Here is a 24,351-nt window from a genome sequence, read left to right as displayed (position 1 = left end):
AGAGCCCTTCCCTCCCTCTTTCTCACATCCTCCACCACTTCACTAGCAATAGGACATCATAGAACTTGTCTATCCTTAATCAAGGGAGACTATTCTATAGAAACTGTCCTATGTAACACCTCATGAATTCTCTTAGATAAAGCCATGGCAAGGATTTTGTAGAGACTGATAACCAGGCTGATTGTTAGAAGTCTCTCACCCTTTTTGCGTTTTTCTTCTTAAGGACGAGCAAAAAAAGTGGAGGTCACATTCTTCCCCACCACCCATTCAGGTGAAACTCACGAAAGGAGTCCATTAAGTCCTCTCAAATTACCTCCCAACTATCCTAAGGGAAGGGCATGGTGAAGTTGTCAGCACTTGAGGCCTTATCTCTTATCAATTTCAAATACTGCCCCAAAACCCTATCTCGGTTCGCCTTTCCAGCCCTCTAGCAAGGTTTTAATTGTAGGATTCCAGTTAATACCTTCTATCCAAGGTCTTAAAGTTCGATTTTGACTCAAATTTCGAAGCTCCAAAAGTCTGGAAATTTCAATAGAAATTTTGATTTTGATGTCAATTTCAATTTTGATTTGAAAAAAAATAATGGAAATTAGTAGTAAAGCATGGACTTCTTTGTGAAACTTTAGAATTGGTTATCAAACATAATAGTATAAGTTTTAGGACTAATATATTACAAATTAAATACACCTTTGTTTTGTATGAGGTGGAAAAGTTGTAAAATAGTACATGTATCAAACATATTTGTAAGATAATGTACATTAAATATATTCAATTAATACAAATGAAATTCATAAATCATTTAAATATTATTTATTATACAAATAATGATAATTTAGACATGAATGGTTAAATAAAATATTACTGTAAGTTTACTTTTTTATATCATTTCAAAAGCACTTGTAATAATCTTTTGTTTCAATAAAATAAATTAAGAGAAAAATTTCACTTCACTCCTAAATTTCTCATTTGAATTCCGACGAAAATTCATTGTGTAGTTAAACTTTCTACAAGTTTCGCAAAAATTTCGAGATTTCGATAAATTTCGGATGATTCATTGAGATTTCAACAGAAACTATGCAAGATGGAAATCGACTGTCATTTCGATTTCAAGGGTGACGGAAATTGGAAATTTCAACGGAAATTTCGACAATTTCGTGGAAATTTGAGACCATGCTTCTATCATCAGCCTATTCATGCAACTCTTGGTGTACAACCTCCTATAGAAATCCATTATCAACTCCCAAATTTGTTTAGAGTCTTGCATCATGCTTCTTACATCTAATTCCAACTCTATAATAAGGTTCTTCCTCCTCATCTTGTTGGTGGCCTTGTGGAACATTTTGGTATTGCATCCACCTTCTTTTGCCCACTTCATCCTAGATTTTTCTCTCCAGCTTATACCTTCCTAATAAAGGATACATCCAAATTGTTAAAAAGCTAAGCCTTTTTGTTCAATTCTCTTCAACTTGCAAGTTTGGAAATGTCCAAGGAGATTAAGCTTTAAAATAGCTGAAATGCCAAACTAACTGTTGTTCTACCTTTTCCTCACTTAGACTCATTCTTCTGGTTTGTTGATCCTTGGGCACCTAGCCCTTCTAAGCTTGGAATCACTTGGGAGCTATTTCTCCAAAAGTCGATTGGTGTTGATCCATCTGTCCAAGATGAATATCCCTAGGCATGCCTTCATTTGCTAGCTTGCTATCCATAATAGACTGGCCACTCAAGTTTTGATAGAGTTTTTAGTTGGGGAAAAACTGAATTGAAAACATGCCTCCTCTTTAAAAATGCTGATGAATGCAGAAACCACTTTTTCTATCAAGAAGTACGCCACAAGACCATTCAAGAAATTCTTTGCCTCCATCACTACTCTTGTTGGGAAAAGGACGCCATTGTCTTTCTACTATTGGAAAAAGCATTCATGCCACCACGACTAAAATCACTTGGGCTGCGGTGTTGCATTTGTATACCACCTTTGGAAGGCTAGAAATTGTTGCCTTATGAACAACACATTCGCTCCTTCCAAAGTCATCATCTAGAAGATCATGTTCAATGTCCATGGCAGATGTTATAGCTTTGAAGTTTGCTGATTGTTTTCTCTTTAATGTTTCTTCCTTTTGGTTGGAGGGTTTGTCGCTCTTCGTGCAATCTCTCTATTTTTCCTATTGTGCTAATATAATTCTTCTACACTTTCTCTCAAAACAAAAACTGAGAAAGAAATAAAACAACCCGCCTACCCCTTAATGTTGCTTTCCCTCCACCAAGTCATAAATGCACTCCCTAAAAGGATGTGTCAGCCACATATTCTCAAATTGGAAGGAGTAGGGCCACAATGCATAGGCAGTGACCCAAAATATGTATAGCCAGAACTAACGTTTGGAAAGGTGTCTCCCCATTCACTAGTGAACAAAAGTACAGTTGATGCATGAAGAAGAAATCTCCCAAAGCTACCTGAGTGAACCAGCCATTGTCTAGAGCTATATTCTTAAGCTTTAGTCTTGGATTATGGAACCAAAGGTTCTCATGCTGCTAGTCACCCTAGACCCCCCAATTTCTCCTTGTCAAGTAGGTTGGTGCTAGATTCCCCACCTACCTCCCAATGCGTTTACGGTGGCCAAAACGACTAGCCAACTTAGAAAAAAAAAAAAAGAGGTGCATGAACAAGAAAGTGTTGGTCCATAGAGAAGTGAAAAATAGAAGTGAAAACTGCCATTCCCTAATTCCTTTCACCTTAAGCATCATGAGAAGAGAGAAGCGACCTACAACATAATCCCTAATGGATGCAACACTAGTATCCCAAATAATAGTTGCCCCCTAGAGGCTTCCAAGAAAAGAAAGAACACCTAGTCTCTGAGCCTGGACTTCCAAATACTTTTCACCAATATTATCTAGAGCATGCAACATTTCAATTGAATAATTGGGTAATACGGAAGGCCTTACCTCAATGATATGTCTCTCCTATTTTTAGTATATGTCAAGTACAATGCCAATGACCATAATACCCTTACTAACTCACACTTATTAACATAACTTTAACACATAATAATAATAATAATGCTAAATGACTAAATAACCACTAACACCACCCCTCAAGCTAGAGCATATATATATCATATGCTCCTAGTTTGTCACAAATGAATTTCACACGAGCACCTCCCAAGGCTTTAGTGAATAAATCAGGAAGCTAAGACTTAAGACTTCGCATAAGTGGTTGTAATGAGCTTCTGTACAAGTTTCTCCTGAATAAAGTGGCAATCAACTTCAATGTGCTTTGTCTGCTCATGGAAGACCAAGTTGGAGGCAATATGAATAGCAGCTCGATTATCACACATTAACTCCCTAGGTTAAGAATGTGGAAATCGTAGTTCTTTTAACATGTTCTTCAACCAAATAAGTTCACATGTAGTGTGCGCCATAGCCCTATATTCTGACTTTGCACTTGACCTAGCCACCACAATTTGTTTCTTACTTTTCTAAGACACCAAGTTACCACTGACAAAGATACAGTAGTTGATTGTGAATCTTGGGTTGAAAGCGAGCTAGCCTAATCCGCATCTGGATATCCCTTAACACAAGTGTGGCCCCGATCTTGATGTAAGAGACCTCTCCCTGGTGCACCTTTGAGATATCTCAAAATGCGAATTATTGCATCTTAGTGACTTGTTCTTGTGGAATTGAGAAACTGACTCACAACACTTGTTACAAAGGTTAAATCTGGTTTAGTGACTGTAAGATAATTCAAATTTCCAACTAGTCTTCGGTACCATCTTGGGTTAGGCAACAAGTCACCTATGTCTAGCAGTAACTTATTATTCGGATCCATGGGTGTATCAACATGTTGGATCCCAACAACCCCGTCTCATCTAAAATATCAAGAACATACTTCCTTTGAGATGAGAATTCCTGTACAAGATATCAATACTTCTATGCCCAAGAAGTACTTAAATGGTCCCAAATCCTTTGTATGAAACTTAGTTCGCAGGAAATGCTTTAGGCTTTGAATACCTTGATCATCATCACCAGTAATCACAATATCATCCACATACACTATAAGCAAAATACTTTTGGATGGAGTATGACAGTAAAATACAGAATGATCTATTGCACACAATTTGCAGGAAATGCTTTAGGCTTTGAATACCTTCATCATCATCACTAGTAATCACAATATCATCCACATACACTATAAGCAGAATCCTTTTGGATGGAGTATGACGATAAAATACAGAATGATCTATTGCACACGGTTGAAGGCCAAACTCAAGTACTACAATACTTAAGTGACCAAACCATGCCCTTAGAGATGGTTTTAAACCATATAGTGAGTTATTGAGCCAACACACTAAGCCTAACTCCCCCTGAGCAACAAACCTAAGTGGTTGCTCCATATAGGCCTCCTCTTGAAGATCAACATGTAGGAAAGCATTCTTCACGTCTAACTTGTGTAGAGGTTAGTGATAGGTGGTGGCTAAGGAGATGAACAAACTTACTGAGGTGAGTTTGGCTCCAAGGGAGAACGTATTTGAATTGTCCAAGTAATGCACCTAAGTATACCCCTTAGCAACTAGGTTGGCCTTCGGATGAGCCAAGGAACCATATGGTTTAACCTTCATAGCGTACACCCAACAACAACCAACCACAGACTTATCAGGAGGAAGACGTACTAAATCCCAAGTATCATTATCATGTAGAGCATGCATCTTTTCTATCATTGCATTCCTCCACCTAGAATGGGACAGTGCTTCAGATATAGATTTCGATAGAGAAATAGAAGACAAAGTACCAACAAAACAGTAATGGGTGGATCAACATCTTGGGAAATAGGATCATCCGACGAAGGAACTAAAGATGTAGAAATGGAAGCTAGAGGAGGCTCTCCTTCCTCGAGTCGCCATGTGTATACCTGCAAATTGGGATGACCCAAGCAATGAGAAGGACTCAAACTGAATGAAGATGTTAGAGGATTGGGTACAAATATTAGGTTAGAATTTGGAAGACAAGGCAGAGGAAGGGACTCATTGAAATCAACAAAACACAAGGAATTAGAGTAGTATGGTTTAGACGAAAAAAAGGTGACATTAGCATAAAGTAGGGCTATAACATCAATATCCCTATTGAGTATAGGAATACTTTAGAAAAATGCATTTGATAGTGTGAGGATCCAACTTATCCGTTCCTAGAGTTAACTGATGGACAAAAGACACACAACCAAATATACGAGGAGGAAGGGAAAACAAAGGAGCCTTAGGGAAGATAACTGAATATGGGATTTTACTGCCAAGGATTGAGAATGACATTTTTTTAATGAGAGAGCAAGCATTGAGCACGACATCACTCCAAAAATCTTTGGGGACATTCATTTGATACGATAGGGTATGAGTGACTTCAAGATTATGTCTGTTTTTCCGTTTGCAACTCCATTTTGCTGTGGAATGCGGGCACAAGAAGCTTGATGGATTATACTAGAATGAGTTATATAGATACTGAAGTACTCCTTACCATTATCACTACAAAGTATCTTGACTAGCATATCAAGTTGAGTCTTTATTTGAGAACAAAAGGCACAAAAGATAGTAAACAACTAAGAATGATCTTTCATTAAATATAACCAAGTCATCTTGGAGCAGTTGTCGACAAATGTAACAAAGTACTGAAACCCCAATTTCAGTGTTACACGACTTAGACCCTACACATCAGAACGAACGAGCATGAAAAGACTAGTTGCCTGTTTGTTGACTTAGGAAGCAAAGGGAACATGATGATGTTTTGCCAACTAACAAGACTCGCACTTAAGACTAGACACAAGACTCAAGGTAGGAACCAACTATTTTAATTTGTCCAAGGACTGATGGCCAAGGCGACAATGGATTTGAAGTGGTGTGGCAGTGGCTGTGCAGGCAATGAGAGAAGTGAGTGATTCTAAGTAGTAGAGTCCACGAGCCTCATGTCCTATACCAATTTTTTTCCTCGTCTTCAGATCCTAAATAATCAAAAAATCAAAAAACTAGGTTATAGATCAATTTAGTGCCTTTGTAATCTTACTCATTGACAAAAGATTGAATGGGGACTTGGGAATGTATAAAAAATAGAAGAAAGAGAGATGGAGAGAATAGGATTTACTGTTCCTATCCCTTTAACTGTAGTTATAGACCCATCAACAAGGGTAACTTGAGATAGATTTATAGAATATTAGAAGGCAACAAAGAAGTTGGTTACACCTGTCACATGGTCAGTATGAGCAGAGTCAATAATCCAAGGATTAGTGGGAGAGATACCAGATGACATACAAACTATAGGATTACTATTCTTAGCAAAAGATGCAATGTGATGAGATGCCTGTTGGGATGTTTGATACTGTAGGAACCTTGAATACTCTTCCTCCGAGATAGTTATAATATGCTGTTCACTCGAACAAATGCCTGATGATGGAAACACACTTTTGGGAATTGAGGATGCCATCCCAGCTCACACACAACCTTGATACAGCAGCAAATCAGAAATACACAGCGAACAAAATGCTCTTGGGATTCCGAAAGTGAACTTCTGGACCAACCAAAACAACCACAAGTGAATTTTCAGACCAACTGAACCAAACACAAATAAGTCAACTGTGATTCAACCATGAACGAGTCACCAACAACCGGACACAGCACTGCCACAAGTCTACGAAATCAATGTATAAATGCTGCCACTGCCCCAAGACACTTAAACAATTGGACATAGCACTGTCACAACTGTACAAAATCAATGTATAAATGCTGCCCCTGCTTCAAGAGACTTAAATGCATCCCCAGGAAACCAACATGCAGATGTAACAGTACCAAACAGCCTCTATGCGGTAGAATATCTGAAGTGCGCAGTGAACAACATCCTCCTAGAATTCATCAACACCATCCCAACACACAACGTTCCACAACCGGAGCAAACCACAAGCACACAATGAACAAGAAAGATAAAAAATAAATCAAGAACACAGCAATATCACCGTTTCAGGCCTCAATGCTTCAGGCATAAGCAAGCAAACATTCCCGGAATGCCGCACGCGAACAACTAAAAATGGTGATACCTTTGGACAAAAAAGATGACAAACAACTTGATTTTATGGTGTGAGGAAGGATTCAAGACATTGGGAAGGAAATCAGAGCAAAATGGCTGCTAAAAAATGTCTCATGTGTCGGTGCGTGGGGTCAGCACTGCCGGCTTTCTGACTGCACGTGGAGGATCCTCTGGCTATGAAACTTTGAGCGCTGGCAGATTGGCAGGTTCTGTGGCTTGCTATGTGGTTAGTTTTTGCAAAATATGAGGTATTTCTTGAGATGTTGAAGAGGATAGCAGCATCCAGGATTTTTCTGCCGAATGCAGTATTTTCCGGCAACTGCTGAAGCTGCTCCTGGACTTTGGTGATGCTGACGACCCTTCTACTGCGGCAGGTTGTGTGGTATTACGATATTTAGGGTTTGATTTAGCGGCAGTTATGCAACTAGGGTTTAGGTTGGATCTTGCTTTGATACCATGTTGAATAATTGGATAAAATGGAAGAACTTGCCTCAATGATAGGTCTCTCCCTTTATTTATGATGTGTGTCAAGTACAATACCAATGACCATAATAGCCTTACTTACTCACACTTAGAATACATAATAATAATAATAATAATAATAATTTGTGGAATAAGAATTGGACCATGGTACAACACATGCTCTAAATTTTGGAATGTTAGGGGCCTGCATAAATAGATATATTGGTGAAAGAAAATGTTATGGAATTTGTATATTTTGAAGAAGATGTTGAGGTGTTTCTAAATGCAGAAGAGATATTCTGTTCAATAATGAATTAATAATAACAGAAATAGAATTAAAATGTGATATATTCCCCACTTTTAACTTATAAAAAGCAATGTATGTGAAAAATATTGAATTAAAACTTTGGTTCATTAGATTCAGTGTTCCGAAATGAAAATGTTCCACATTTTGGAACATTTGTCCCATGTGTGGTTCACCAGGGTGTTAGTGTTTATTTGTAACTATGCTTTTCACCATGAAGGCATCCACCATTTTGGTTTTAGATTTTTGGATGAACAGGATGTTAGGGGAAACTTGATTGATCAACTCTTTCACTACTCCCCGCTTCCTGCTATTCTGTAATTCTGGGTACTACATGAAAGAATATTCATTGATAACTACTAATGCTACCCATACGCCTTTCTCCCATATAATCAATTGACCCAAAGCAGCAAACCTACCTAATTCTCTGCTCAACTTTGAGGATCTTTTCCTCTCCCTCATCACCCCACATCCGATCCTAACCACTTCCCCCTTGTGGGTCACAAGACTAAGGCCCAACTCATAGAGAAGGGTTTGGGCATTGCAATTATTCCTCCCATCTCCTTGGAGGTCCATTGCTGGATTAGCCGTGAGCAGTCTTGAAAAATTCATTCCAGGGTTACAAACTGGGCTTTGAGGCTGAAACAAGAATCTAACTTGATATTTCTGAAGTAGAAGCATTGAGAGAGGAGTTTGAATTGTTCTAGCTAGGACTATCCTAATGCTGGGCACCTTAGTAGCTTGATTTCCCCAAAGGTCTGGATTTGGAGCCTTTAAGCTCCTATCCTTCTTCACGTTGAGATTCACCAGGAGCAGCTTTAAGAGGAAAACTGCCCTCTGTTTCCTGATGAATTGTGATACCTTCTATTTTTCGCTGGTGTTTGATGAAGAGTTTCTTACTTTCAAAGGCCATAATAGGAGAGAGATGCATTCTCACCGTCATCAAGATTAGTAGATGTGCTATCATTGCCATCAGAGTACATCACTTGTTTTTCTTTGTTCCCCAAACTAGAATTCCCGACTCCCAACTTTGTTTTGATCTTGTTGTAAGCCTTTGAGAGTCTTCGTAGATCATGGTATGGATGCTCATGAATGCTCTGGCTCTTCATGTTCTTTGGCTTGCCCTTTTTCTTCTTTTGCTGCTACATCCTTCTTGTCCCTTCAGACTATGTCGGCCTAGGGTAAGCCTACCCTATATGAAGATGCATGAACCTTTTAGCAATTCAGAATTGGGCCTGTTTGATGTTAACTTAGGTCTCTTTGTCTTGAAAAGGGTTTCCTATGAGCCTATTTGATTTTGGCCTTCCATCTCCTTTATTAAAAGCCAACTTATTATTGGTCTGGACTCTACATTCAGCATCTCCTTAGGTTGTTCCTGTGTTTGGGTCAATGAAATTGGGCTTTAAGCATTTGGTTATGGCCCACTTAGCATTTTCACAGAGGGGGTTTCAATTTGTGTTGTTGTCTGACTTGGGAAGGATTTTCTTTTGTTGTTCCCATGAAAGGATCCTTGGTCAATCTTTCCTTCTGAGTCCCACCTCTCCGGAATTCCTCCATTTCTGGCGAAATGGAGCTTCCAATCTCGTGAAGACTGAATGTTTTTTGGATGCAAAGAAGCTGTTGCTGCTGTTTTTTTGCATGGCAGATGTTATAGGAGCCGCATTAAGCTTGCATATTCATCCTTCTCATGAACTGCTGCTAGATTTTGGTTTGACGAAGTCTGTACTTGTGATTGCATTACAAATATGCTTATCTTGATATGAAGGGTGAAAAAATAGAAAAATGTGTCCATCTGATTACAAGTATGTATATTTGCGAAATGTAATTGATTCTTTGAGAGGGCAAAAAGAACTTTACCATCTGATTACAAGCATGTAAAAATAGAAGAATTTTCTAATTTTTTTCCATCTCATGAATCTTGCATACTCATTCTTATTTGTGAACTGTTGTTGGATTGTGGGGCGTGGTTAAGTCCTTCATTATGATTAATGTAAATGATGCAAGTATGCTTATCTGGATATGAAGGGTGAAAAACAGAAAAATGTTTCCATAATGATTAAAAGTATGTATAGATACAAGTATTTGCTAAAAGTAATTGATTCTTTGTAATTTGTTTGTGGTACATTCTCAAGGCTTCAATTTAAGTACAATATTTGGATTTGTTTTGGGTTGGGGATTTTTTTATTGGTTTTTGTCTGGAGGGTGGGTGGGCTTAGAATAACTCGAAGGCATACTTGGTCCATATTAGTTTTTATGTGGGTTCAATCTAGTAGTTTTGCACAGTTGTTTTCCCTGTGTGAGTTGAACTCAACCATTTTAGAACAGTCATTCCTCATGTATATTTGACTTGTCCTGGCCCCAGCCTTTGGATAAATCATGCAGTCCCATTGTGATCTCTTTGCCTGACTGAATTCTCTCTCTCTCTCTCTCTCTCTCTCTCATAGTTGTTTAGTTGGCATCAAGGGCCAACAGGCACCCAGATAAGTTGGTCTGTTCAAAAGTGTTCTCAGCCAAAGAGGAGAGTGGGAGAATGGCGCGTGCACATGATAAAGAGTTTCCTTTTCTTTTTTCTTGTTTTTCATATTTTGGGTATTAAGCAAAATAGGATGAGTCCTCAAAAAAGAAAGCAAACAAATAAAGAAAGACAACCCCAAAGAGGAACTGCTCATCAACCTAGAACGTAACGAGCACCCTACAGAGACCCTTTCTATCATTTTTAATAGGATACTGCAAATTCACAATTACCTTAGACCCTTCTAAGCCTTACTTATATTTCCATCCAATTGGACATCCTTTCCTTCTGAATTAGCTTACTTCAAACCCATTCTGTCTAGCAAATGTTGAAAAATGAGAGTCAGGAAAAGGCTCAGTCTACTCATCCTTGCCTATTCCATCCTTTACTGAACCAGGAAATCCCTCTAAGACCTCCAATGGAGATGGAGGCTTGAAGGAAAATTTCCAGAACATCAGAAGAATCTGATTCAAACCCAAGTTGTTCACCAACCTTGTCAATGAGTAGCCCTCCATTGTAATCAAAGTGCCTATCCAACTGACTCTCCTTGTCTGAAATATGACCCCCCATTTCTTCTTCTCAATAGAATTTTCCTCAATAAAATTTTTTGGTAGATCAGTTTTTGGTTCAGTTGAAGGATCCTTGATGTAAAACTGGCATAGTCGTGTCTTTTCAAAAACTTAACTTTCCTCTCATCTGCATTAGAATGCCTCAACTGAGGAGTTGCTTTTCTCCATGCTCTCCTACCCTGTACAAGTATAAACCTACAGTAATGCTTAGTTTCCAGTATTCTGAGATTTTGTCTCCCCATCCATCCCCACCTTGTTGTTAGTCATTGCTAGATCTCGCACTATCTCAATTCCCAGCCTGATAAGCAATCATATTATCCTCCTCCTGCACATTGTGACCTTTATCCCCCATAGAAATTCCTCTGAAAAGCTTGTCAACTTTCATAAAACTCCTCCTCTCAGCTATCTTCCCACCAAGACAAGATATATGCTGCCCCCTCTCACAAACTGCTGTCTTGCCGGAATGGATGTGCTACAAAGCTGTGTCTCCTACACTGACTCGCTTTGCCCAAAACCAAACCCGCTATTGCCCTCCTTTTCCAAGCCCACTGTGTCATGAAACTTGCCACTCCCTTTCTGCTGAAATAATTGTTTGGGTTGAAGTGTACTCCTTCTACAGCCTCTTTACTTGTGCATTGCTCCCTGGGAACATGGGCCTGTCAAGAGATTCTGGCCTGGCAAAATTTCTTGTGCATTATTGATCTCAAAAACCCTTAAAAAATGTCCCATAAGAGCCCAACGGATTGTAAATGGGCTAGATCCTCATTAAAATCCCATAGCTTTTTTTGCCAGTTATTGAACCATATTAATTCTGATGTTAACAATCCCTGGCCCAGCCCATTCGAAGCCTACTCCACTCTCAAGTACCTTCACAATCATCCCCTTCCCCTCACAAACCCTAGTTACCTTGAGAACTCCTGGACTACCAGCTGTCGCCACTTCAGTGCTCACCATTTGGAAACCTCCCAAATTCCTGCATTGCCGCCCACCCTTTGCTGTCTGTGAACAGTGGAATAGAACTTCCTTCATGCTCTGGCGACATGTTTCCTAGAGTATCACAACTTTACTCATCTTCGTCCAACCCACAATGGCCTGTAGCTCTTCTAAAAGCCTCTGCCAAGCCTCCCCTTCCTGGCCTCTAGGAATGAAGATCGCATAACTCTAGCAATTTGATCTAGGCCCAACTCATAAAATTGCCCTTATTTGCTTTAATCACCACTTGAAATTTTACCTTGCTGAGCTTTTGGTAGAAAAAGATCTACTCCAATTTTGATACAAGCGAAGGCAAATACTCGCATACTCGTCTTGCAGCTGATAGAGTAATTTTAATACATTGGCTGTGGTTATGGGTTTTCTCCAAACGAACACAACCTCCTCCCCCAAATTTTTTAGAGTTTCTATCAATCTGCACCGATTTTTGGAGGTTCACTTCCAACGCTATTTGGCTATTTCATAATTGTTTAATTGAATTTTCAATTCTCGGATTTGAGAATTGAGAATTGAATCAACTTGTAAGATAAGTACAAATTTCCAAAATCAATTCTAAATGACATGCATCTTTTGATATGCGAACAAGAAGCAAAATGGTACAATACATTTAAATTTTGACAATAATGAAAAAAATAATGCTTTATGCGTATGCTATCCCTAAACAAATGAAAAGTAAGGGAACAAGTGGAGAAGTATTAATTAGAAAAAATTAAATTTATATATTTTTTTAAACAAAGGAATCAAGAAAAACTAATAAAAAACTGAGCTTTTCTTGTTTGTCAATAACTTTAAAAAATGATAATAATTGAACAAACTACTAAAAAAACTAACTTCTAAATTTTAGCATAATAATGAAACATGATTACCTTAGCTGATGTGTGTTTTGTGCCATATTCTCAATGGAAGAACACTATACTCCTCCAAGAGTGAAGAATGGTTTCGTGAAGGCAACTTAAGACCTAATTTCTGCTTGTTTTAACACAAAACTGATGTAAACAAGGAATGGCAGAATCGTGTAAAAAAAGAAGTAAAAAAAGAAGTGAGATTTTAAACTAGTTGGGTCTATCAAGATATGATAGGTCTAGAATCGTGCGAATTGATAGATTCAAATTGATTCGCTAGATTCATGAAGTGAATCGATAGATTTGGCAATGATTTAGTTGTTTTTAGTTTTGCTAGTAATATTTGGATTGATTTGGTTTCAAATTGGTACGAATCATATGAATTGAATTGTGAATCGTAAGACTCTAACTATGACCTATTCTTGGCGGAATCCATAAAAAATGAACAAAATAAAAGTAAAGGAGAATGCGAGAGCAAAAACGATTAGGCGAAAGCAAGTGCGAGAGCAAGATGCATATCCCAATGTCGGCAATCAAGACAAGTTCTTTTACTTGCTTTCCAATTTTTAAAAATAGGAGGTAGACCAATGATAGATGGCTTAGATTGGAATCCAATATCTCTTGATCAGATGCGTTGGTTAGAGAGACCTTTGATGAGGAGGAAGCTAGGTGGGTGGTTTTTGGGATGGAGAGGGATAAGGCTCCAAGCCCGAATGGTTCTAACATTGCTTTTTTCCAAGATTGTTGGGAAGTAGTAGAGGATGATTTGCTGAAAGTTTTTAGTGAGTTCTTTGATAATGGAGTTCTTAGCAAAAGCATTAACTCCTCTTTTCGTCTTGGTGCCTAAAAGTCCAAATATATTAAGGTTGAGGATTTTAGAGCTATTGATATTGTCTCTAGTGTGTATTACTAAAGTCTTATCTAATAAGTTGAGTGTGGTGATTGTTGATACCATCTCTAGCGCTCAAAGTGCTCTTGTGGGGGGTGGAGGGAGGTAGATAATAGATGCTATCTTAGTTGCTAATGAGGTGGTGGAAGATATTTGTAGGAATAAGAGGAGGGGTTTCATTTTTGAGCTAGATTTTGAGGAAGGATACGATAGAGTGGGTTGGAGTTTCTTGGATAGAGTTTTTGTGAGAAAGGGTTTTGGTGAGCATTGGTGTCATTGAATTAGGGTTTCTTTTGTCTAATGTGTGGTTTTTGGTGATTGTGAATGGTGAGCCTAAATCTTGGTTTGGTGCTTCAAAGGGCATTGGACAAGAAGACCCTTTACCCCTTTTTTTTGTTTGTCTTTGTAGTAGATGTTTTGAGTAGGATGGTGGATAGGGTGGTGGAGAGGGTTTGGTTAGAGGTTTAGAAGTGGGGAGAGAGGGTGTGGTGGTTTCTCATCTCTAGTTTGTTGATGACACCATTTTCCTTTTATATGATCACAGTTTTTCTTTCAGAAGAATCTTGGGTATTCACCATATTTTTGAGGATGGTGGATAGGGTGGTGGAGAGGGGTTTGGTTAGAGGTTTAGAAGTGGGGAGAGAGGGTGTGGTGGTTTCTCATCTCTAGTTTGTTGATGACACCATTTTCTTTTTAGATGACCACAGTTTTTCTTTCAGGAGAATCTTGGGTATTCACCATATTTTTGAGGGCGTGTCTAGGCGTAAAATTAATATAGAGAAGAGTGGTTTAGTGGCTTTGAATGTGCCACTCAAGTGTATCAGGGAGTGGGCTACTAAAGTGGGGTGTGGTATTTTGGATTGGCCTTTGACTTACTTAGGAGTCCCTTTGGGGGGTAACTCTAGAGCTGCAGATTTTTGGAACCCGATAGTGGACAGGATGACGAAGAGATTAGATGGCTATAAGGGAGGCCCCCCTTCTCTCTTGGGGGTAGAATTAGTTTGATCTAGTCTTGTCTTGCTAGCATCCTATTATACTTATAGTTTGTTTTTAAGACACTAGTGCGGATTGCTAGCAAGCTTGAGAGGATTATGACAGACTTTTTGTGGTCCGGTGGGGGGAGTTATAGGGACCATCTAGTGAGCCGGGTTTGAGGTTTGTAGAACTAAAAAGGAAGGGCGGTTGGGTCTTGGTAATATGGTGTCTAAAAACATAGCTCTTTTAACTAAATGGCTATGGCGCTTCCCTCTAGAAGAATCGTCCCCTTGGCATAGGTTTGGGATGGATGAGAATGGGTGGGATGCCAATGATAATTTAAGATGTTCTTTGGGAAGTCTGTGGAGGTCCATTTCTCAGATCTATCCTTCTTTCACACCTCATTGAATTGTCATCTTTGTTATCTTTTTATTGAATGTGAGTAACCTTTCTTTGGGGAGGGATGGTCGTTATTGGTCTTTGGACTAGTAAGGTGCATACTGTTGCAAATCTTTTTCTGAATTTTTTATTTGTTCCAACTTTTCTTTCCTACTATTTGGAAGGCTTAGGTTCTCCCTAAATAAAAGCTTCCACTTGGTTGGTTGTTCTTAATAAGATAAATACTCATAACTTGTTGCAAATTAGGAGACTTTTGAGGGCTGTCTTTCCTGATGTATGTGTGCTCTGGTACAAGAACTCTGAGATAGCTTCTCATCTTCTTTTGCAATGTGAATTTGTTTGGAGTATATGGAATATGCATTTTGGCGTTATGAGAGAGAGAGCTAGGTATGTCCTCCTTCGGTGGAAACCTTTTAGATATATCCTTCATAGGTTTTGGTAGAAGGAATGATAGGGCAGCTTTATGGAAATGTGGTTTTTTCCGCAGTATTATGGGAAATATGGATGGAATGTAATACTCAGATATATTCTGGAATCAGATGTTGATTTGGGAAAAAAAAAAAGTACTTGGCCTTGCAGTGTTGAGTCTGTTATGGAAGTTTCTAGGAGTTTCAAAGATATTGGAGGAACACGCTGATTTGATTATCTCTTCTCTGTTGGTTATTAACTTATCATTATTTTTTATTTGTCTTTTGCTGGATTGTCCCAGTTTGTCTTGAGAGATATCTCATCCTCCCTCTTGTAAATTTTTTATCTATTAATGTATTGTTCTTTTGTTATCAAAAAGAGAAAAAAAAGTAGGTATGTTTCTATATTTAATTGTTGAAAATAAAATGATTGGTAGCAAAATGCCGGCAGGTGCTATATCAATATGTAAATCCTGTACTTATTTGCGCATCATATTTCCATGTAATGCACCGACCTATTTTTGGCTGAATACATCAAGCCCCTTTTCTTGTACTCAGGTTTGCCTTCACAAGCAATTGTCAGTTGTAATCTTTCTGAGCTCCATATTTCTGGTGTATTGATCATACATAATTATGTACTATGTTGGAAGCTTGCGGTTTGCTCAATTAGTATGCAATCTATAACATGAACTTGGTGCCTCTCTCTCTCAATATGCAGCTGCATTCTCTTCTTGAACGCTCTTGTTGGCTTTTATTTTTGAGACGCAAATTTTAGCATCATCCTTGCCCAAATTGTTTCTCAGAAAGAGGAGATTATTATACTCCAGAATACTTTGCCATTGCAAGGAGACTGCTGTGGAAGACTGGTGTAGAGGCCAAAAACGTTTTCTGAGTAAAGACTGGTGTGGAAGAGAGGGGGACTAAGCATTAGGTTATGTAGCCCATAGCTATGACTTTACAATCAATTGGTTAATTGTTTCTAGTCTGTAGGACCTTCTGACCTTTTTTCCACACACCTAATTTTGTTCTTAGGCATCCTTTGGAAAGGGTATGAGTTGGATTTGAGTCCCAGTCTGTAGTCTCATTCATTCATTTGGATAACTGCTAGCGTAAGAATCATTAGGATGTACAAGTGATTTTATTTTTTAGTTATTGTAATAAAAATGTGTACTGCTATTTTGATGTGATTTCCCCACTTGGATTGACTTTCCCACCTCATTGTGTGGGAATTCCAGTCTGGATATCCTGAGTTCGGCTTCTCACTAGAGTAGCTGTCCTAAAAAGATTCACCCCATTGATGTTACCCCAAAAACCTGGTATTTCTGTGGATTCATTTTCGTATTCCAAAGCATTGTCTTCTTTGTTGTAGCATTTTATTGACTTGGGAGAATTGTGGTCCACTATCTCATTTCAATTGGCTTGAAAATTTTGATCTATTATTATTTGTCTTCTTTCCATTTCTCTTGATCCCCATATTGTCCCAATATTATATTGTTTTTGCTTGTTAAAAAATTGACAAAACATATACTATAATTTTAGTAGTGTACATGCTTTATTTATTTATTTTGATAAGTAGCATACATGCTGTATAAGTTTTTTGCATAAGAAAAATATATTAATAGAGATCAAACAAGGTAAATGAGAGGAGAAGAATGTCCTCCAACAAGCAAAAGGGAAAAAAACCTGAAGATTACTGTAAAGTGTAAAGCTGCTCTCTGATCCCTTTGAAGATTGGGGGTAGCGATACACCTCTAAAAAGGCTGAAAGAATATGGGCATAGAAAGATGCTAATAACACTACTCTATCCATAAGTGACTAGGAGAGGTTGTACAATCCTTGGATGGTCTTGCATTCCTCTCAATCCTCTCAATTGAGAGTGTCCACAAATAGCAAAGACTGCACTGCGTGACAAAACTCCTCCCTACCTGCTCATGCCAAGGCCCCAATATATAACAAAAAAATTCGGCCTTTAGTGATTATATGACAGTCACAAGCTTTGTATCTTGGGTTTTTGTTTGATAATACTCTTATGTTTAATTCACATTTCTCCAGGTGCAGAATGCCGATGATAATATCTATCCAGAAAATGTGGAGCCGACACTGACATTCATTCTTCAGGATGAATGCATTATAGTTTTGAACAATGAGCAAGGCTTTTCTGCTCAAAATATCAGAGCACTGTGTGATGTGGGGAATTCCACAAAAAAAGGATCTGCTGCTGGATATATAGGGCAGAAAGGCATTGGCTTCAAATCAGTATTTCGGGTATGTTTTTATTTTTATTTTTTTTCTCAAATTGTTTTTCTAAGAAATGAAAAATTCAGTAAAATCTCTCCAGTCTTAGCAAAAGCATTTGATTGGAAAAGCCCAGAAAAAATCGCTATGGTATTGATAAATACTTTTGTAGTGAGTGTGTTAGTAGGATTTCCTGATTTTCACACTCTGTATTGGTGGGCTAGATAGGTAATGAAATTCAGAATGGACCTCTCTTTAGACAAATTAGGAGAGAAATATGATGCTTTGAGGAACAAAGTAGGGATATTGTATTATGACCAGATCCTATCATTTATCAGCTAGCATGAAAGTGCCTGAAAGAACAAGGATAGTAAAAGAAAAAATGCAGTGTCTATACAATCAATAGCAATTTTGACAAATTATCAGAATTGTTCCAGTTAATACCAAATGTGTAGCTGTGGATCCAGAAACAGTGGATATCCTCTCTCTCTCTTGCAAAAACCTTTCTCCCTTTTGTCTGTTGTTTTTCCAGTTGTCTCCATGGTGCAGTAGCCTATGAAGGAAGGGAATTGCAGGAGATCGGTGGCAAATGAAGGGAAAACCTGACTAGAGAGATTGGGAAAGGGCAAGTTTCTTTCGTACTTGAGCGTATCCCCTGTTGAATTTGATGGTTGCGGATTTCGTCAGAGGCCGTGAAGTGGTTCTTTGATGTTTGTCATTGTTGTATAGAAGGTTGGGAAGGGGATTTTGTAGCATGGTATTTGGTAGCATCTCATATCAGATGACAACTTGTCCAGGAAAATTGGGGAAGTTTTTGGAGTTAGTTGTTCTGGAATGATAAGCTATCTTCAATATTTGTTCCTGGTGGGTCTAAAGGAGATGCGTGGCAAGGATTTGTGCATGTATTCTCTGTGTGGTGAATGGCTTTCTTCCTGGTAGTGGTTTTGATGGCAAGAGGTTACAAAGTAATACTCGATCAAGGAGTAAGATAGTGACGTGAAAGAACTGAGTTTGGGCTTCATCGGTGCCCAATTATCTGTGTATGTGGGATATCGATATCGTGACATAGGCAGCTAGGGTTTTGCTGGAAGATGATCATGTGAGGAGGATAGGATTGAGTGGGCCGGGGCTGTTTAACAATTGTTTTGGGCTTGGACAGTTGGACCAACTCTTGGGTCATAAAGGCCCTGTAGATGGCGATTCCCAAGTGGGTCAGGCGTGTATTGTAAGGGAGCATGCCCATTACTCTGCAAATGCACCTGTCTACCTGGTAAATTATACTTGTGGAGAAGGGCTGATGTGTAACGAAATCTGGTGGCCCAACAAGCAAGAATTGAAGTGTTCATGTTGCTGGTTTTAAGGTCCAGCAATTATCTCAGGTGGGCAAAGGCTCAAGATAAGAAGGAGAGGCAGATGGAGGCAAATTTGGTTGATGATCAGGATGGGTTTCATGCTAGCAAGGGTTCTAACAATGCAAATTTGGGGTTGATTGGGATGGCAAAACCTTTGGTTGAGGGAAAATCAGCAGCATCCAATATTTATTCTTGGACTGGGGCAAAAGGCATGAAAAAAAGGATCCCTTCTGTTAAGTGGCATCACAATTTAAACTCTTTTGGTAAATAACTTGTGGAAATGTAATAGTGATGGCTGTATTAATATTGTGGAGCAGTTGAATGGGTTGAAATTCAATTTAATAAAGAAGATTAGAGAAGAAAGCCTAGCTTGGAGAAGAAGAAATGAGGTGATACATCTGATGATGGGATGCAGATTTGACTTGTGACCCTCTTTTAGATGGTTTAGAGTGTGTTTCTATATTCAAGGATGATGGAATAGGTAAGGAATTACAAATATTCAGAAGGCTGAGGCTGATATTTTGCCTACCGGTTGTTTATATGTGGGGGAACCTATCAAGAAGGACCAAAGGCTCAAATACTGCATGAAATGGGTTTATGATTGTCTGACCCAACAGGCAAAGAAGAGACACTGAGAATAAGTGAATTTGCAGTGCTCTATTAATTGTGTTGGCATGTGGTTGAAAAAGGGATTTCTTAGTTCGCTGACAAAGAAGTGTGCTCAATGACTGCAAGTGAATTTGGGCTATTGGGAGATGGCTTAACAATGCATGCAAATTCAGTCTGTGGACCAACAGGTTTTGGCCCAGTTTTGAGCCCATTTTCAAATGGATCCTAGAGTTTGAAAATGTGCACGACATACATGGAATTAAAGTTGAAGAAGTGCTCTTTTCAACGGATTAAATAAAACTTTAATTGGAGCTTTTTAATAGAAGTTATGATAGTTTGAATTTTAGTGTGCAATCTGTTAGTTTAAGCTTTTTATGTCTGTTTGCATTCCCTATCCGAAAGTGTGTTTTAGATCCTCTTGCTATTTTTTTTTTTTTTTCAAAATTGATTATTTGTTTTCTAAGCTTCGTGGGCTGTTCCAAGTCTACAAAAAGCATATGAGGCATGGATTGGCTGATTAGAGAGTTATTTGAATGAAAATTGGAGACTTTGGCATTGCCTTTTTTCTCTTTAGCTCTGTATCTCCTTTGTGAGTGGTGAACCTTATCTTTTAAACTCTGTATCTCTAAGGTGGTGAGTCATCTAGATATTTAGAGTGGCGAGTTTTCTTGCTTCTGTATCTCTTTGGTGGATTCCATCGAGTGGTGAGCAAAGCAATCACTTGTGTGTTTTGTTAGTTCCCTATTTCTAGTATCCCAGTATCACTAGCTTCTGTTTAGGGCTTTTTTTTTTTTTTTTTAGGTTTAAGTTTTGTTTGTTTATTTTTCTTTTTATGTTTTCTTCCTGAGGGATTCTCGTTCTCTTGTGATTGTAATTCCTATCTCACTTAATATACTCTCTTTTTTTATCAAAAGAAGGGAAAACAATGAAAAGAAACATGGGGCTCCTTATCTCGCTATATTGATAAAAATAAAAAATTCGAATTTGAATAAGGATCTGAGGAACTGGTTGGCTTGATTTTGTTGTTTCAGTTTTTTCCTGGTTTGAACCAGAATTTTTTTTTTCTTATTTCTCCCTCCTTGTAAATTCTTTCCCTATGGCTTTTCATTTGACATGAAATTTTTTTTGAATGTTTTCTTCAGTTTTGAACTTGTCCAAGTTCACGTGCTAAAGACCTTGAGTAGCTCTATCTACTTATCCATACCAGAAGCACAAAGCCAAAAACCCAATGACCTTTACAATAACCTAGCTAATTATCTGATGTAGGACAGAACTGGAAAATTACTGTTCATCTTACTGCAGCATGGTTACTGTTTAAGGTACTGTATGGGTTTTAAGCAGATTTGACTCTTTTTTGGTTTATTTATTTTGTGCAGTTGAGATTAGTATAAACAGAGGGTGTGGTTTATTGTTGGCCGTGTTTTTAGGGTATGTCATTATAGATAGAAGTTTGGCTCATTGAATATGCATCTTGATTTTTATTATCCATGGAATTTCGATCTTTGGCTTTTTAAACTCTCTTTAGAACTGAGAATTATGTGATTAAAAACCTAAGAAGAGGTTCTCTTGTATTTTCTTAAAAGTTAGGACATAGGCTTAGATGGACCAATAAAGTAAATCTGTGTCTCAACACTCTCGACTGTATCAGTTGTTATCAGAGTGAACAGTGATTGGTCATGCCTCAAGGTAGAACGCAAAATTTGTCAAGTATTGAATTAAAGTTGGAGTTGTTATCTGCATGGCTTGATGAATTGGAGACGGGTCATTTTGAACCCATGGACATGCCTAAGAATGAATTCAAGGATAAAGATTATGATTTTGGGGAACAGTGGCCTTTTCATGGTGCTGATTGAAGCACTATGCAACAAGAGGTGGATTAAAGTATGATCAAGATGGAGGAGATTAGATACCCTCTTAAGTCAATAAGCAAGAAGAAAACAAAGAAAAGATAAGCTTGAATAAGGAAAAAAACATAACGTCAAAGAAGTTCTTACCAATCTCTTTGAAAATATGAAAAGCAAGTCCCTTTTAAGGAACCTAAGGGGCAAAAGCAAAAGTGACGGAAACTATTCCATCTCAAAGCAATGGTAAAGTCCACAAACATACCATTTCGTTCCAACAAAATGCCTCAAACTACAAAAAAAAAATGAAATTAAAAAAGAAGATTGGAATGAGTGGATCTCCAGTATCAAAACCAAACACAAACATTTGGTTATACCTAGGGACTACCAACCAGACAAATGCCAACATTCTGTTATAAAGCCTAGGGACTGCCCACCAGAAAAACGCCTCGACATTTTGGAGGAGTCTGTGCTCCCCAAATATAATTAACAATTGGAAAAGACATGGAGGAATCAAATGATTATAAATGATTTACAATGTAAGAGAACCATACAGGGTCCAAACCCTCAAATCCCCTCTTCAATGAAGGCTGACTAGCATCCTACAGACTGAGCAACAAATAATGCTCAAGTACATCCTGATTTTTAAGATTTCTGAAAATGTTTGCATCTTTTGGAATATATTCCCCTTTATAATCATATATAAAGAATAGGCATGCAATATAAAAATGAGTGAAAAATCCACGATGCGACTCTCTAACTCACTTCTATTTTCTCTTGTTTTGTGTTCGCATTGTTTTTTTATCCTTTGTCATGGTGATGCACTACCATTGCTATGAGGAAGCGGGATCTTCGGTGATCCTGATTGAGAAGGAAATATTTTAGTATGACAACAGAGAGGGGATCAGGGGAAGGATGGTGTTTTCTGGTTTTGATCAAGAAGAATGTGCCCAGAATCCTTGTCTGGGGTTGCCTTTGTTGGCAACTAGTAGCTGTTCCAAATAAGAAATTAGTTATTTTGACTGAATTTATTTGTTTGAAGGGAAAGGATTTTGTTATCTCGAGGTCGTATCAACCTGTATTGATTGAGGTTAAAGTTAGAACCATTAGGATTATTTGATATATGTTCCGGGCGGTCTAGAATGTGATAACTGGAACTTGTTTGTGGAAGGTCTTCGGAATGATCAAACCATTCATTTCATTGAATCTGTATTCACCAAGGAATGGCCCTGTGTAAAGATGCAGGGCTTTAGTCAATGAAGTCATGTAAAAGGAAATAGAGATGTCGTTTTAGTTCCTTATGAGTTGTCATATGAGAGACATGGCAGCTGTGGATATTTCTGGAGAGGAGGTAGTTAACAGTTGCGGGAGATGTTTGGCCAGTGTTTTTTGGGGGCAGATATGACAGCAAGGTTGAAGGACCCCAGTTGAGCTGGGGTGGACCTGGGATGTTTCAAGTTGTGGATTTGGGTTGTTCTTTTTGACAAGTTGGGCCGGGATATGGCCTGGCATGATGGTTTTAATTTAAATATATTTGTAATGATCAGGTCCAAAGGGGTGGTCTAAATAATAGTCAGGATAAGAAGCCCAATACCGAGAGCAATATACAAGTTTTTTCTTCCTGCCATGGGCCGAATCTTTGTAATGCCAGAAAAAATGTAACTATGGAAGATTATAATTAGTGGGTCATTAGTCCTTCTATGCTTGGAGTTTCTACAAATGCAAATAGAGGGTGCAAGCTCAGAGTGTTATTCGCAATCTAACGTGTGATATTCAACACATTATGAAGCCCAAAAAGAAACATCAACTAAGAAAAACAAAATACTGTGCCACTTGCAAGTAGAAGAAGCAACAACTTTGATAAAAGAAATGGGTAAGTTTGGGTCAATATGCCAAAAAGCGGATTATTTTATTTTTTTTCAATCGCAAAGTGGATTTTGTTATCTGGCTAAACGAACACTGTCATAATAGATATTGAAATAACAGTGTAGCGTCATGCCTTTCAGGAACAGAAACATATCAGATTAAGAAAAAGTAATCTGTATTTTTGATGGGGGTCGGCATACGTTGCCTATGTCATTTTCCGATTTTATGACATGTGAACAGCCTCCAGATGTCCACGTTTCCTTTGCAGATGTTACGACACGTGGACGACCTTCAGAAGTCCACATTTCTTTTGCCGACATGCTAACACATGGAAGACCTCCAGATGCCCCCTTTTGTTCGTTGCTACGCAGGAACTCATGGAGTATCTAGAAGATGTTCTAGTGCGAGAAAACCCTGAGTTGAGATGCCAAAGCAAAATCGAGATCAAGACCTCTTGTGGGTCCCACACGGTTTCATATTGGGCCCCACACGGCTGGGCCTCCCCTTTGACTTATATTTTTATTTAATGTAATATTGCTAGTCAACTTAGCTTGCAAGTGTGCTTAGCATTTATGTGTCTTGTAAGTTGAGCTATTCAATGTGTCTAGTGAGTTGTGTGTTTTATTATGATTTGTGAGTTTTGTGAGTCTCTCTCCCATGTTTACATGGGAATTGTTTGTGTCTTTATTTTGTCCCCCATGCCAGCTTAAGTTAGTTATGGCTGTTTCTTCCCCTTCCCTATGTGAAGTCTCTATAAATCTCCATTGTAATAGTTGTAACAGCAGCCCGAGTTAATATATTGTTATTCAGTTAAATACCTTGTCTTTGTGAGCTTGTCTAAGCTTGTTCCGATTTTGTGATTGAGTGACGAGAGGCTACGTCCATTCTCCTCGGAGATCAGTTGGTGGGAGACCAATATTTATCCAGCATTTCCATTCATATCCATTTTCACGACCTCCATCCATCACCCACATGACCACCACCAAGTTACCCCACGGCCAACATTATCCCATTTCATTTACAGCATATATATCTTTCCATACATC

General features: G+C 38.4%; 1 protein-coding gene across 2 annotated transcripts in view; it reads left to right on the top strand.

The window, feature by feature from the left end:
* LOC131151113 (protein NO VEIN) overlaps positions 1-24,351 on the top strand; it is a 75,560-nt gene that overhangs the window by 33,249 nt on the left and 17,960 nt on the right. For both annotated transcript variants that reach the window (XM_058102316.1, XM_058102317.1), the window contains one exon: positions 17,455-17,667. In XM_058102316.1, the coding sequence (XP_057958299.1) occupies positions 17,455-17,667 (213 nt within the window). The remainder of the gene's footprint in view (positions 1-17,454; positions 17,668-24,351) is intronic.

This window comes from Malania oleifera, chromosome 3 (assembly GCF_029873635.1).
Source record: "Malania oleifera isolate guangnan ecotype guangnan chromosome 3, ASM2987363v1, whole genome shotgun sequence".
Taxonomy (NCBI): Eukaryota; Viridiplantae; Streptophyta; class Magnoliopsida; order Santalales; family Ximeniaceae; genus Malania; species Malania oleifera.
Note: the sequence above shows the minus strand (reverse complement) of the source record. Positions and strands in the feature narration are given on the sequence as shown.